This window comes from Letharia lupina (assembly GCF_014066315.1).
Source record: "Letharia lupina isolate WasteWater1 chromosome Unknown contig_11, whole genome shotgun sequence".
Taxonomy (NCBI): Eukaryota; Fungi; Ascomycota; class Lecanoromycetes; order Lecanorales; family Parmeliaceae; genus Letharia; species Letharia lupina.
This window is the reverse complement of record NW_023502980.1, coordinates 687,615-702,050: the sequence shown is the minus strand read 5'-3', so window position 1 is coordinate 702,050 and position 14,436 is coordinate 687,615. Positions and strand designations below refer to the sequence as shown.

Sequence of the window (14,436 nt, the reverse complement as noted above, 5' to 3'; positions counted from 1 at the left end):
CAAATCACATATTGAGCAACACTTTGAGCCGCAATGTTCTGTCAATCTTTCGTTCCATCGAGATGCAACCCTGATCCGAGACGGTTCGGTATAGAATGCCGATTCGGATAGTGCACCCCGAGTATTATGTGTGTGCGGCTCATACTATCTGCAGCTCTGATAACAGAGTACTATGGGTGTTCAATACTTTGTGAACATCTCGTGTGCTGCGTTCACTCCGTCATTCCCCTGCCGATCTGTGTTTTACGTTTCGCGCTCAGACAGTCCCAATCATACTTTGACGGCTGTGAATAGCATTCTTACATATTGGGTGGGCCTTTCGAACTCTGGTCTACTCGTCCGCCATAGGTGGTTTCTGAGGTGTTTGAAACCGGTGCTTGTAAGCAGATGGGAGAAGAGGGTTGGACGGGTGCGAAGGGCAAATCACGTTTACCATAAGTGTTCCGATGAATGCAGAGTGTACGGACGTAGGTGAAAAAACAAAAATTGTATCTTTTCTAAACGAGCTACCGTGACTGCCCTGCTTTTAGTTTCAACTCATTCTCACTTCCTGCTGAGCCTATCTCTTCGAGTCGAGGATTACAACCTTGTTGACAAGCGGAACCATCCCCCTCTCAAATGTGCGAATCATTGGGCCTGCTTCTAAAGTTTCATCGGCTATAAACGTAGAACGACTCACTATGGCCGCATATAAAAGGCAGCGAGTCTATCAACAGGGGCTTTAGGAAGGTACTGAACTATGCACTGCTAAATCTACAGGTTGTTCACAGGGTGTGCAAAGACGTAAGGGTACTTTCCGCCCATTCTTGTCCTCTACTGCTGTGTGTAAGGGGTTTCACACAGAAAGTCCCTTATCTCACTCAGACCATTGCCTGTTGAGTCAGGTATGAATACGACTCCAACACTGCGATCCCCAGGTACCAAGCGCTGTGCTCTTGAGTTATCACCGACCGTCTTCCATCTTATGTTTCAGTTGAATGGCTTCCCATCCCTTTCTCACCACGTCCGCAGAGATGCCCCTGCCCAACTTCTCAATAGCTTCTTCTACAGGCATAAGGTAACTCTCGTACAACGCCTCCTCGGCATCCACACCTGTGTTTTCGTGTCTGATTGGCTCGTAGCCCTCTCGCTCCATTTCCATCCTTTCCTTGAGAGTCATTTCGGGACTGAATTTGGGCGGATACTGGTAAGCCATGCCTTGCTCCTTCTCCTGCGCTGACAGTGAGACTTCAAGATCTGGGGGCACCGTCTCGGCTATGTACCAGAAGAGGATATACTGCGCTGTCCTCGTGACTGGAACCAATTGAGTCCAGACAGGCTCAGTCACAAAGGGCGTAGTTGCTGCGCTGGATGGAGAGGGATTGTGGGCTTTGGGTTGGCGAGTGGGTATTGGAAGAGGGAGAAGACGGTTACGGTAGCCTGACTTTTGCACAAGTCAACACACAGTCGTAGTGTTCAGGTCCTAGTTGAACAAGGCACCCACTTCTTCGAATCCTTCTCTTTCGGCACCGGAACCCGTATCCTCGCTAGCATCTCGGCGGCCTTTGGGCAAAAAGTAGTAATTCTTGGTGCTGTGGTAGCAGAGAACCACACGAGAGGAGGCAAGGTGGAAGATAGCCACGCCAGCGCCAATAGTGGTGTTAGCACTATCCCAGTTGCCGACGATAGGTAGATGTGCTTTGGGGATATTGGTATGCTCTTGGTACAACCCAGCCTTTTGAGACATTGTTGTAGATACCGCTGTCGAGCTTGGTCGATGGGACTTTGGACGGTGGAAAGAGAGATTTCATTCGGGAGGCTGAAATTTCGTCTCACCAAGGAGGTGCTGCCTGCTCCGTAGCGTGGTGAATCCATCTTGACTGCCTATCCATGACTGCACTCACTTTGCACTCTCTAGTCTTGAGAGGAGCCTCAGGTCAAATGCCCTAATCTAATCTACACTAGCGCGGTTTCCAGCATCTCGCAGTGACGAATTTCACTTATCTCGGGTACCTTTTTGCTACAGGCTGTTCATATCACACCAACAATGCAGCCAGACACAAGTTGGAGCTTCGAGCTCCAGGCTACACTAATGGGCGGTTGGGATAGGTAGGCGAGGTGGGAAATTGGCCTCGCAAGTGAGAGGCTCCGAAGACTGCGACCTTTCAGAACGCCAGCTTTGCTCCGAAGATGTCGGACAGTCCGAACGTAGGCCACCGTCAGGAAGAGGAATGCACATCTGTGGCCCTGACTCACGACATCCTCAACCCTCTCTCTATCATAGCTGAGGTCAAGAGCCCCAAAGCTGGCGCAATTGTGCTCTTCGCTGGTAGGCTTTCAAACCATCTTCAGCCCCACATCCATCTAAAAGCTACCAGGTACTACACGCGACAACTTCGACGGCAAGCCCGTCACGCACCTAGAGTATACTTCCTACCCGCCACGAGCTCTCCAAACTATGCTTTCGATTGCGCGTAGCGTGAAAGAAAAGCACTCCTTGACGGCCATCAGCATGATTCATCGGCTGGGAGTTGTTCCAATCGGCGAGGAAAGTATACTGATTGCTGTGTCTGCTCCTCATCGACAAGACGCGTGGAGGGGAGGTGAAGAGGCGTTGGAAGAATGTAAAGAGAAGGTTGAGGTGTGGAAGTTGGAAGAATTTGGTGGAGATGAGGGCGGTGTGTGGAGAGCTAATAGGGATGGGGCTACAGGTGTCCGCGTTGCCGACCACAAGGAGTGATGGGGCTAAACAGGGATGAATGAGAAGTATGATCCCGACGTTGAGGGTATTGTGCCCTGAAGTGTTGGCACATTTGGACAGAGGAACTACGTTGTGGAGAAAACCAATCGGCTTGAACTCTTTGCTATGACACTGGTGGTTGGGCTGTAACCCGGTGCTGTTGTAAGGCTGGCTGAGAAGAAGCCAAAGACTGCTGATCTGAACAACCAAATCCCATGCTTTGGCTCACTGGAGGAGGAGCAGCCCGCTGTGTTTGAAATTCGACACAAAGAAGAAAGATCAAGTTCTCGGGAAGTGAAGAGAACGGTGTAGACATTTGCTTTGTTGGCAGGAGTAGAAACCAGTTCAGCTGCTGATATATGTTCTGGGAAATCATTGGAGGCACTTTCAGGGATAGAATCTCATGAAAGGAGGTGGACTAAAGCTTCTCCCTGCCAAGCTCTTTTCTGTCTGGTCTTAGCCGAGTCAGAACGAGATTCGAGTCTCTGTTCCGCCATACTTATGCATTTTTCAAGGCTCTTCCATTCGCGTATTTCTCATATCTTGAACTCACTGGACACAGTACGGCACTCGATTCCATCAATCTAACAGACAAACAGTCTGTTATACATTCAAAATTCATTTCTCGCCAACATGAAAGGCTCTTCAGCTTCAAGCCGAACGATTGAAGATAACAATCTCATGCCGTCCATCGAGAACACCATCACATCAGGTGTTCAAACCAAACTCGCAATGAATAACCGCTAGGCCATCGTGGTTAAGGACGACGCGATGAAATAATTCACAGAAAATATGGGACACCTCAACACGGTCGACTTGCCTCAGGATATTTGGTACACCACTTACATGATAGACCTGCGTACTACGATCACTATATTCCATAAGAAAATAGAAGGAAGAGCAAACATGGCGTCATCGTCAAAAACGGTTGAACTTGAGTAGCGCAGACCAAGATATTGGAGACTGACCAGACTCACCAACGACGATCGCGGATCGTACAGCAAATAGACTCCAGGAGATTTGCAACTATTTTCGGGCTGTGAGCGACTTGCCCTTTGTCAGATTCGTTACAGATCGCAATGTACAGGTATCGGAATGTTGAAATGAAGGGATGAGCCGAATAACAAAAGCTCGGGGACCGGGAAAGGCTATAGGAATGGGTGACAGAGCGTGGCATTGCATCGATATCTGAAAAGTGGAACGAAGGGAAGACTGACAGCTTGATTCGCTCATGCTGTTCAAATGATAGCGATTGGGGATTGATAGAGATGGGGCTAGAGAGCCGTGGTGAGATATTCAAAGAACGCGGGCGGAATATGAGGTTCATGACGGTGGACGACGTAACGGATTTCAGGGCATACCTACGGAATCAAATACCAACACCAAAGTACCATCACACCTCTTGAGGACGTCCTTCCCTTCCGAGCTGCGATCTCGAAGATCTAAGGATCCCCCTGAAGAGCGCACCTCGGCTAACCCCTAGCTAAAAATCCACCACCCACCGCACCAATCTCTACATCCCAGAGGCGATCGACCCCCCTAAATCTTCCCAGCCCAACAGACCAAACCCTCCCTCTCCTCTTCCAAACCTCGTCACCAGACCCCCAGAACCTCACCAAGCACCACACAACCAATCCACATCAAAACCGCCACCGTCTCCCAAATGACACAATCAGCCGAATATACCCACCCACCGTACACGAACCCTACCACATCGGTACGAACAGACAGCACAGAGACCAAACCTCGGCCACAGCGAATAGCAACCTCATCGCGAACGAACCGCGACAAAATAGACGACCCCATGCCACACGATCTAAACCCTCAGCGCAAGAGAACCCCCAATGAACAGCAGCGACACAAACCTCCGTCTCGCCGCCCGCCAAACATGCCCGTCCGCCCGCGCTCGGATTCCGGCACCTGGACGTCGTCAGACGACGTCGTCAGACGACGTCGGGATAGTATGCACCACGTGCGCTCAGATCACAAGCAATGACTTCCATGATTTCGACACCGAATTTTTTTTACTCGCGGCGGGATGGGCGCTGGGTATGTGTCCCAGGACTGGAAAGCGGGAGAGGTGGAGAGGTGGCTTTTTGGCGATGGATGATCGGGGGATGTTTTTGATAAGGGGTGGGTGGAGGTGTGGGGGCGATGGTGAGGGAGGGGGGGTGGGGTTTTTGACGGATTGGGGGGTGTGGGAGGAGGGTGGGCGGGAGTGGTGCGATGAGTGGGGAGGGTGGGCGGGAGTGGTAGGTACGAAGATTGGGGAGTTGGCGGTTGGTGGTGGAGGAGGGGTGACGGGATGGGATGGGAGGAGGAGACGGACGGGCGTGTTTGGGAGGATGGGAGGAGCAGTCGTAGGCTGGGTGAGTGGTTGGTTTGATGGTGTAGGCGGGTATGGGATACAAACATAGACTCTGTTTAGTATGAAAGGAGATCTCAACGATGGACGGAATGTGATACTTTGCTCTGACGCCGTGAGCGCTGGAGCATCACATATGGAAATCGAGGTGGGAATGAATGGCGCTACTCAAGGGTATTTCCAATCACACTATATACATCAACCACCTCCCCTTCCCCACCTCCCCTGCACTACCAAGTACCATCATCAACTACTAACAATCGTTCACCTTCGCAAATTCCCCACTGCACCCGTCATACGCCTCCCACCCCCAAATCACACAATCAGCGTACATGATCCCGCCATGCTTATCGTCGCCCGACCCCGCATCGCAGTCGTTCGTGATCGCGTCGAAATACACCTGACACCAATAATCCGGGCCCGTGGGCACCGCGTCGCGGATCTCCGGCGCCGGGATGTTGGCGCACTCGGGCCGGGGATCCCACTGCATTTCGAACTGGTACAGCATGAGTCCCGGGGCGTCGAAACGCATGGTGTGGAAGGCCGGTTTCCCTTTGACGAGAGTGAGGGTGTCGCCGGCGCCGTTGTCGGATGGGGTGCAGAAATCGCCGATGTTGGAGAGGATTTGGTTCGTTTGCGCGCGCGGGATCGAGGTGTAGATTGCGCCGGAGTCGGTGGAGAATTTGGCGCCGCAGGATAGGGTCGTGCTGGCCATGTTGAATGAGCTGGTTGTGGGGGTTGGGGTAGGCTTTGGGGCAACGGCGGCTTTTGATGCGGAGACTGAGGCGGAGAGTAGGGCGAGTGTGTTTATGGGGCAGTCATTTACGGTGGGTTGGAGCGTGTAATCGCAGTTTCGGGACGCCGTGCCGGAGACAGTGGCGGACAGGAAACCGACGTAGACTTCATTGCAGTTGCAGTAGTCGACACCGGGGCAACCTTGTTCGTCGCCTGCGTCGACGGCGTTACAGCCGTCGAGGCCATTGACGCCGGGGATGTTTGTGGGGCCAGGTTTGACGGAGACGGGGTTGATGGTTTTGGATGGGAGGGCAGTGAGGTCGCAGTTGGCGGAGGCGCCGCTTGAGGAGGAGAGGGCTGCGTAAGTGGCTTGGTCTTCGCCGCATTGGCACCATACGGTTGGTGAGAACCAGGAGACGGTTACTGCACTGCAGTCGGGTTGGGGGGTACTGGTCGGAGCGGGGGTGATAGAGCGGGGTGTGGTAGTCGGGGTGGCAGTTTCGGTCGGGGTGGCGGTCAGGGTTGGGTTGGTTACTAGGGTCGGGGTGGCAACTAGGGTCGGGGTGGCAGTTAGGGTAGGGGCGTCGTCGGTATCGAGGGTTGCAATGTCGGTGAAGGGTGTCAGGGTGTATACGGTTAATAAACATGAGGATGCGTCAGTGGTGGTTTGGGTTATTGGTGCTGTCGCATTTGCAGAGGCTGTTGCGGTATCTGTTGAATCATCCGTCACAAGCGTCGCGAGATCCGTGAAGGGTGTCAGGGAGTAAACAGTTAATACACATGAGGATGCATTTGTTGTTGTTCCGGAGGAGGTCATGCTGCCGAATGTGGTGATTCCGCCTGTGTCTAGAGTGGCGAGGTCCGTAAATGGAGTGAGTGAATAGATGCTTAATACACATGAGGATGCGCTGGTGGCGTTTCCTGACGAAGTCATGCTGCCGAATGTGGTGATTCCGCCCGTGTCTAGAGTGGCGAGGTCCGTAAAGGGGGTAAGTGAATAGATACTTAATACACATGAGGATCCACTTGTAATAGAACTTGAAGGCGTAGTACTCGACGGCATAGTACTCAGAGGCGTTGTGCTTAATGGAGTAGTACTCTTGCTTGGCTTTGTCTGGGTTTGCTTTTCCTCGCTTTGCTGCTCTTGCGTTTTCTTCTCCTCATCCGGCTCTTCATCGTCGGGGTTTCCATCTGGATCATTGGGATTTGGCTTGTTCGGATCGCTGCCCGGAGTTGAGTCATCAATATCTAGTCCAGATTAGCATCGTACTGCAAAAGTAGGGCACTACCTACCAGTTTCCGGCGTGTTTCCTGGCGAACTGCAGCTCTTTATGAAGGGAATCGGAATACATGGGAGTGAGAACGATGGCAGGTTGAACTTTGGGAATGAGAAAGAAACATCCGGAATCGGGGGCAGATCCCATAATATGATACCTGCGCCAATGGCCCCACATACTTTGCATCCAACGAGGACGGGCACGATTGTTGTATGCCCACTTTTATCGGTAGTTGTGAGCCACGTATTGGAATGCCAATCAGCATTACTGCTGGCTTGCGCGTAGAAACCGGCGGGTATGGCGGTATTGGTGGCAGTGACCGCGAAAGTATACTGGTTAATGGCAGGCTGTGAGCTGGCTGAAGATCCTTGGCTCATCGTGGAGGGTACTGAGTCTCCCGCCGAAGATCTCGAACTTGCCATCAAGGCCCCTGAGCTCCTTGTCCCAATCGCACCTAGGGAGGATAGAGTAGTCAGTGTTCCGTCTACGCTGATTGCACCTCCCGTAGCCAAAGCAGGAATTTGGAAAGTATGGCTCGAGATTGTCATGGCAGAGCCTCCAGCGGTCAGAGTCCAATTCGCAGTAGCAAGACTCGTTGGATTGCCTGTGAGTGTAACACCATCAATGGTGTAGATAGAAGACGGTCCGGTTGTCATGGGAGCAGAACTAGCACTCTTAGTAGATCCTGGAGAGGCGCTACTGGTTGCCGTTGGGGTCGAAAGATGAGTCACCGTTCCGTCAACGTTGATTGCGTTGCCGGTGGCTGCAGCGGGGATTGAGAATGTATGACTTGAAACAATAGCTGGTGGGCCGCCTGGTGTGATTGTGCTGCCTGCGATGGTGAGAGCGGAGCTCGGATTTCCCGTAAGCGCAATCCCGTCGATAGTATAGACTGGGGAAGGTGGAGGCGTGAAAGTCGGTCCAAGTCTGGCGCTAGACTTTGAGATAGAGCTGGTGGCAAAGACCTGAGGTGGCGTTAAAGGCGACAGTGTACCATCGACAGCGATTGTGCTTCCGGCTGGTCCTAAAGAGAAAGTATGGCTCGAAATAGTGACGGCTGGTCCACCAGGCCGTACGGTGGCAGTTCCAGCGACAAGGCCAGATGTACCACTGGTGAAGACTATCCCATCGAAGGTATAGACATTCAATTTAGCACTGTGACTTGACATAGAGACAGAGCCTGCGGTACTAGGCACTTGAGGTGGTGTTAGAGCTGACAATGTTCCGTCAACAGCGATTGTGCTCCCTAAAGACCCGAGGGAGAAAGTGTGGCTAGATATCGTGACGGCGGGTCCACCTGGCTTCACAGTGGCAGTCCCAGCAGTTAGTCCCGACGCCCCACTGGTAAAGACGATTCCATCGAAAGTATAGACACTAGGACCAGGTTGGGTTGCCGCTGATGACGTAGGAGATGATACTGATGTGCTTGCTGATGTACTTGGGTGACCATTTAGCATTGTCGTGATTCCTAGAGTCAGAGGGCTGATAGTTCCGTCGACCGCCATCGAGCTTCCTGAGGGGCCGAGGGAAAATGTATGACTAGATATTGTCACGGCATTTCCTCCAGGTTGGACCGTGGCTGTCCCAGCGACAAGGCCAGAGGGTCCACTTGTGAAAGTAACTCCATCGAAGACATAGACACTTGAGCCTGGCACAGAACTCAAACTACTTGCTGAAGGAGAGGAGCTGGCCGGATTTTCTGAAGAACCGAAATGGGCAGTAGTTGCAAGAGAAGCGGTGCTCGCTGTCACACCGGTACCCCAATATGACTTTGAGGGGGAAAGCCCTAAGTTGGAGCTCGAGTTCGACGGTCCACTTGCCTTACCAGAAGCACGAACACTACTCGCTGAGCCCGCGATACCTGCGCCATTTGTTGGGGAGGCAGAGCTGACGGAAATTGCTGAAGACGCAGAGTTCGGAGTGGCGCTTGAGCCCACGGTACTGGCAGATATACTGCTCGCCGCACTGGAGATTGGGCTCGGCGGTGTATAGCTAACTTTTTAGGGCATATCAGTATTCATGAAAGTTCGAGTATAATCCTCTCTCACGTACTTGAGTAATTCATTCCATTGGAAACGATCCACCCTCCCCAATAGTCTCGAGTCACCACGCATGATGAGAGGATAGCATTGAAGTTATTTGCACAATCTTGGGAAGGTGGACGGCTAGTGACGCCCGCTGCAAGGGAGATGTTGAAGAAATAGGCGCTGTCAAGGGCATAGTATGTTTGTGTGGTGCCGCTACCGCTGACCCATTGTTGAATCGAAGGATCGCAGGCCTTGCTGATTGTAGCGTCGCTGGCAAGTGAGGACTGTATTGCAGCTGCAGACGAGGCTGTTGGAGCTCTTGAATGGATACAAGATGGCGGAATTGCTGACAAGGATGCAGCTGTCGTTGCAGCAGACGCTGTACTCTGAGCGCTGCTTTGGCTAGACTCCAGCAATAGTAGAAGTAGCAATGACCAAGAGAGTGTCCTAAAGTAATACATACTGGATGCACAAAGGAAAGAAGCTGCGCCGGCCCAAAAGATGTAAATAGGAGAGGCTCAAATGCAGGTACAGATAAGAAAAACTTCATTCTTACAGACCGGAGCATCATGGCAATGGATAAGCTCTACTTTACTCTTCCAACAAGAGATGAATTCTTGAAACAAGGATGGAAATGAGCACGCTTCATCCCACCAACGTGGGTCTATTTTCGAGGTTGCTATGTGCGGCGGCGTTACCTGAGCCGGGTTGGGGTCTAGACAACATGGACAACGGAGAAGTTGAATTCCTTACCAAATTTAGATTCAATCACGAGAAATTGAGAGTCTGCTCGTGAGTGTAGTAGCTCCAATAGCATGAGGTTGATGTGGAGCACAGACGGGAGGCTAGGAAATGCATGTGCCAACACGCAGCGGTCGGTTGTCGAGACCGAAGTGGATGTTGGGTAAGAATGAAGAAGAAGGATAAAGTAGTTTTAGTCTCGCGAAAAGCTCGCGATTGGGTAAGATAAAATTGACCAGTGGATTTGACTCGTGTCGCAAGCTAATGTGGCTGAGGAATTACAGTATGACAGTACTATTATTGAAAGCAGCATCGGTTAGGTACTCTCATACTTTCATCGGCCTATGGGAAATGAAGGTTAAGGGTGAAGGTTGGCAAGCGTGGGGGACTGGGACTGGGACTGGGACTGGGACAAGATAAGGTCCCTTACAAGTATGCTTCGCCGCCCGGGCCGTCTGCTAGCTTGCTTTCTGCTGTAACCTCTCGGTAGACCTAGTCTCACCTCAGCACCTATCATTCCTCCTTTCACACCACCATCTCCGCCGACCGTCCCAGTCGCATTGCCGGATGATGCAGCCACGGGAGTTGAACACGGTGTCAAAACAATAGACAACCGATTCCAAGTCCATCATAGGTACTCTACCTGACTCTTCGGCGTCTGCCTAAGGCGTAAGGGCCGGATATTAATTGTCAAATCGAGAGGGTGTGGGTCCAAGTCGATGACGCGTCAGATACTGTAACATGTGTTTCTGATATCTAACTCATAATGTCAACCCTTCTTTTTTCGCTTTACTGCAAATCATAAACGACTTTGGTTCAAGAGAGCACAAAGAAGTGAAGTCGTTGACTTTGCATCTGACTCACTGCTCAGCGACGGAATTCCGCTGACGATCGCAGGCTTTGCGAACCTGTAACGCTAACATTCAGCTGGTACCTTCGCTGTTCGTCAGATCGGCACCGTGATACCAATACGCGCATTGAAATCAGGCGTCCAGGTATTCCACCAACACTCAAGTGGAGACAATCATTCTGACACCCTCCATCAGCCCTTTCGCAACCGTGTGTGGCGTGCATGTCGGAGGTACGGATTAATCACTATAGTAGAAACACGTATCAGCTCTTTAGCTCCACAATGCCATCAAAGAATCTGCTAGTGTGCCGTTCACCTGGAGCTAGTGCGATGAGGTTATGTCGACAGGACCTATGCCATTGACGCAGCTTCATGCCCCCAATGCCTATCCACACCTGTATAATCGTTTGACCTAGGCAAATTCGCTAGCCAGCACAGGGTTTGATGCCAGTGCACGGCTGCCACCGAGATGATGAGTCTTTCGAGAGCCCAATACTATACTCCTTTAAATCTCACTATTTGGACAGAGTCAACCTCTGGACCTTTTGTTTCTCTTACGGGATGCAGCTACGCCGCCTTACTTGCTCCTCGATTGCAGATTTCAGGACCCCAACATCTTGTTGGTGCTCTCCTTCCTTAATTTGTGATTTTCTTCAGCCTGCGAGTACGTGCGTGAAGAGGCTCAGTATCGACGGCGTCTTCCATCATAACGGCCTCACTCCATGTTGGCCCCGTACCTGCTAGTCCCATTGTGTTGCTCTGAAGGTGGCTCATAACCAACACTTGATCAGAGTGCCTCTAATCTCGCTGTCTTTTCGTGCCACATACGACATCGTGAGGCTTGCGAGGAAGTATGATCATCTCAAACCTGCGGCTGGGATCATCGTTTCATGCATTGATCTGCCGAACACACGCTTTAGACTCTGGTTTGCTCTATAACTGTTTCTCACTACTGGATAGCAGTCTGTTGGTCCGCACGCCTTGGCCTTGTCCGTTGTCCCAACAGCTTCAAAACAGCCGTGTGCCAAGCTCTGGCCCCAGTCGTGTCATTGAATTCTATCCAACAACGTACTCCGAGCGTCTTGTGTTGGTACAGCTTGTGGAAATGAAAGGACCAAGTGCACTGGAGGCGAATCAAATATATCGAGAGGATGCGGCCTTTTGAGGCTCTTGGTGCCCTCCCTGACTTTCCTTCGGCTCAAAGACTAGTACCTGCCCTCATTGAGTGTCGCATATCCTTGGAAAAGAAGTCGTCAAGAGAAAGCCAGCATTGTCTGTCCTCAACACAATATGCGGTTCCACACTCATCAAGTCTTCGGAGCCCTGCTCGGGGTCTGTGTATGGGTTGCAGTTGCTCGTTCTGTCCTCGACTCGAAGAGATTTACACCCGAAGAGAGGTATCGATCTGAAGCCTCCTCGTCGATGTGAAAGGATCTAAGCTGAAAACAACGACAGGGAGCTATCAGCCAACTCTTACGATGAATATGCAGATATCGAGGCAAGGTATGCCCCCTACACCAGCCTTTCGTCCAAAGTCTCACGACTAATGCAACAAAAGAAATGCCTCGCTACTCTTCGCCCGCGACACGGACGGTCCTATGGCTGATGACACACCTCCGGGCTTCGGTTGCCGCTCGATGTGTGGCATAGGTACGCCGAGCACTTCAAGCAAGCGACAACTGGAGGATCGTTCCTGGCTGCAAAAGCGAGTATTCGAGCCGTTCCCCCCTACACCAAACACCCAGAAGGCTCGTGACCAGTACATGATCACCCACGTTGACGGACTCCAAACGGGTCAAGAGATTGTTCCATATGAGGACAACGTGGACGACTACGCAACAGCTGTCACGGGTGCACTCGGCACCACAACTGTCACGTTTGGCATGCGGGGGATTTGCGGATGCACCTGGCTCGCTGTCATAAGTCAGAAACGGGTCTATCTCGGTAAGATCTTTACCACTGTGTCCGCGTCAGTTCCATCCGCACCGCTGACCTTGCCGGGAACCTTTCAGGACACTACTGGGAAAGCTTATCCTTTGGGAAACCGGAAGGAGCAACCTACCGACTGCAATTCGCGACCCAGGTGACAAACTTCCTCACCACAGGTTATAAAGGTACGTTCAAACCTCTTCCCCCCACCCCTTCCCCCCACCCCTTCCCTCCAACCACCCACCTCGAACAACCACACTAAACCCCTTCCCCCCCCTCCCAGGCCAACCATCCCTCGCCTCCGTCGCCGCCGACTTCCAAGGCGATCCGGGCCTGCAGGCCTACATCTACACCCCGGAATCCGAAGCGAAGCCCGGCACCCAAGAGTACCCGGACAAGATCGCGAAGATGGTCAGCACGGTCAACGCCCTCGTCGGCGTCGAACCCACGGTCCGGACGTACGACGCGCAGGACGCCAAGACGCCCGGCGGGCAGAAGATCCTGGAGACCACGGGCGCGGGGCACATGCTGTTCAACTACGACCCGACGGGGGGAAGCCGGGCGAAGCCGAACGCGTGGCGGATTTTGTGGGAGAGTCAGGTCGTGGCGGTCGGGCAGTGGAAGGCGTGAGGGGGCGTGCGAGGGTTAGAGGGCGCGCGTACGTATGTATGTACGTATGTATATATGTACACACCTAGCATTGATCCATCTCCAAAAACCACCCCGACGAACGCAAACCCGCTGCGCATTGATATCGAATTATCGACGAACGAATTCCAGAAAACAAAACCCAACCCATCCGCCGTCGTCGTCAAAACGTCCGAATCAACCTCGCCCTAACCCATCCTCAAACGACCCGATCCGTTCGTTAGCGACCTTTTTGCAAAAAGCTTCGAGTGAGGCAGATTCACGGTCGCGCCTAGGGAAACCTAGTATCCCCCTCATCCGTAGACGGAGCATACATACATACATACATACATACATACGCACGAAACCACCCGTCCGACCGGAATGGGAAAATTTTTACCCCTGCAGGAGGCGAGGTAGGTTGGTAGGTAGGTAGGTAGGTAGGTAGGGAGGTAGGTAGGGAGGTAGGTAGGGAGAAGCGGACACGCCTTCTGCCGGTTTTTTTTTTCTGTCGCACGGTCGTGATTCTCTGCCGTTTCATTTCACACCTGCGCACCGCTACCTGCGTGGGGGAGGTAGAGTATATATATACCAAAGCCAATGCACCCATCCACTCACCCATCCATCCATCCATCTATCCGTCCATCGACCAAGAGCGAACCCCATGCCGGCGATGCCAATGGCTTATTCTTCTCTTTCGTCCGTTCTTTCTTCCGTTCGTTCTTCCGTTCTTCCTCTCTTCCTTCCTTCCGTTCTTTCTTCCTTCCGTTCTTTCTTTCTTTCTTTCTTCCGTTCTTCCGTTCGTTCTTCCGTTCTTCCTCTCTTCCTTCCTTCCTCTCGCCCGATCAAATATGACAACACGATCTCCGAAGTCGGAAGCAAACGTCGCAGCCGGGGCAAAAGCGATGAGCTGAGCACATACAGAACATCATCATCATCGTCATTCGCTTCCGTGCCTTTTTGGCCGTGACCCTGACTGCGAAGGAATTGGATTACCTACCTAATTATCTATTGTTGAATAAACAAACAACAGGCGGGCAGGCAGGCAGGTGTGCTAGGGAAATCGGGCCGGCATCGGAAGGAACCAAGCAAGCAAGATGTGGTGGGATTCTCGCGTCTTTTTCCGTTCCTAATTTGGTAACTGCCAGCGCGCGATTTGCGCCGGT

General features: G+C 52.2%; 4 protein-coding genes across 4 annotated transcripts; 2 read left to right on the top strand and 2 right to left on the bottom strand.

Moving 5' to 3' along the window:
- Positions 1-943: 943 nt before the first annotated feature.
- On the bottom strand, positions 944-1,726 carry HO133_000774 (uncharacterized protein; the record flags this gene model as incomplete). The annotated part of the gene is made up of 2 exons (XM_037291711.1): positions 944-1,423; positions 1,484-1,726. The coding sequence occupies 2 exons, from the start codon at positions 1,724-1,726 to the stop codon at positions 944-946; spliced, it is 723 nt and encodes a 240-aa protein (XP_037152073.1).
- A 443-nt stretch (positions 1,727-2,169) lies between these two features.
- HO133_000773 (uncharacterized protein) lies at positions 2,170-2,719 on the top strand (the record flags this gene model as incomplete). Its single annotated transcript, XM_037291710.1, has 2 exons — positions 2,170-2,308; positions 2,358-2,719. 2 exons carry the CDS (start codon positions 2,170-2,172, stop codon positions 2,717-2,719), a joined length of 501 nt encoding a protein of 166 aa, XP_037152072.1.
- Positions 2,720-5,337: 2,618 nt separating this feature from the next.
- On the bottom strand, positions 5,338-9,584 carry HO133_000772 (uncharacterized protein; the record flags this gene model as incomplete). Its single annotated transcript, XM_037291709.1, has 4 exons — positions 5,338-7,067; positions 7,113-7,130; positions 7,317-9,092; positions 9,149-9,584. The coding sequence occupies 4 exons, from the start codon at positions 9,582-9,584 to the stop codon at positions 5,338-5,340; spliced, it is 3,960 nt and encodes a 1,319-aa protein (XP_037152071.1).
- A 2,420-nt stretch (positions 9,585-12,004) lies between these two features.
- On the top strand, positions 12,005-13,273 carry HO133_000771 (uncharacterized protein; the record flags this gene model as incomplete). The annotated part of the gene is made up of 5 exons (XM_037291708.1): positions 12,005-12,111; positions 12,170-12,217; positions 12,273-12,658; positions 12,727-12,828; positions 12,927-13,273. 5 exons carry the CDS (start codon positions 12,005-12,007, stop codon positions 13,271-13,273), a joined length of 990 nt encoding a protein of 329 aa, XP_037152070.1.
- Positions 13,274-14,436: the final 1,163 nt, after the last annotated feature.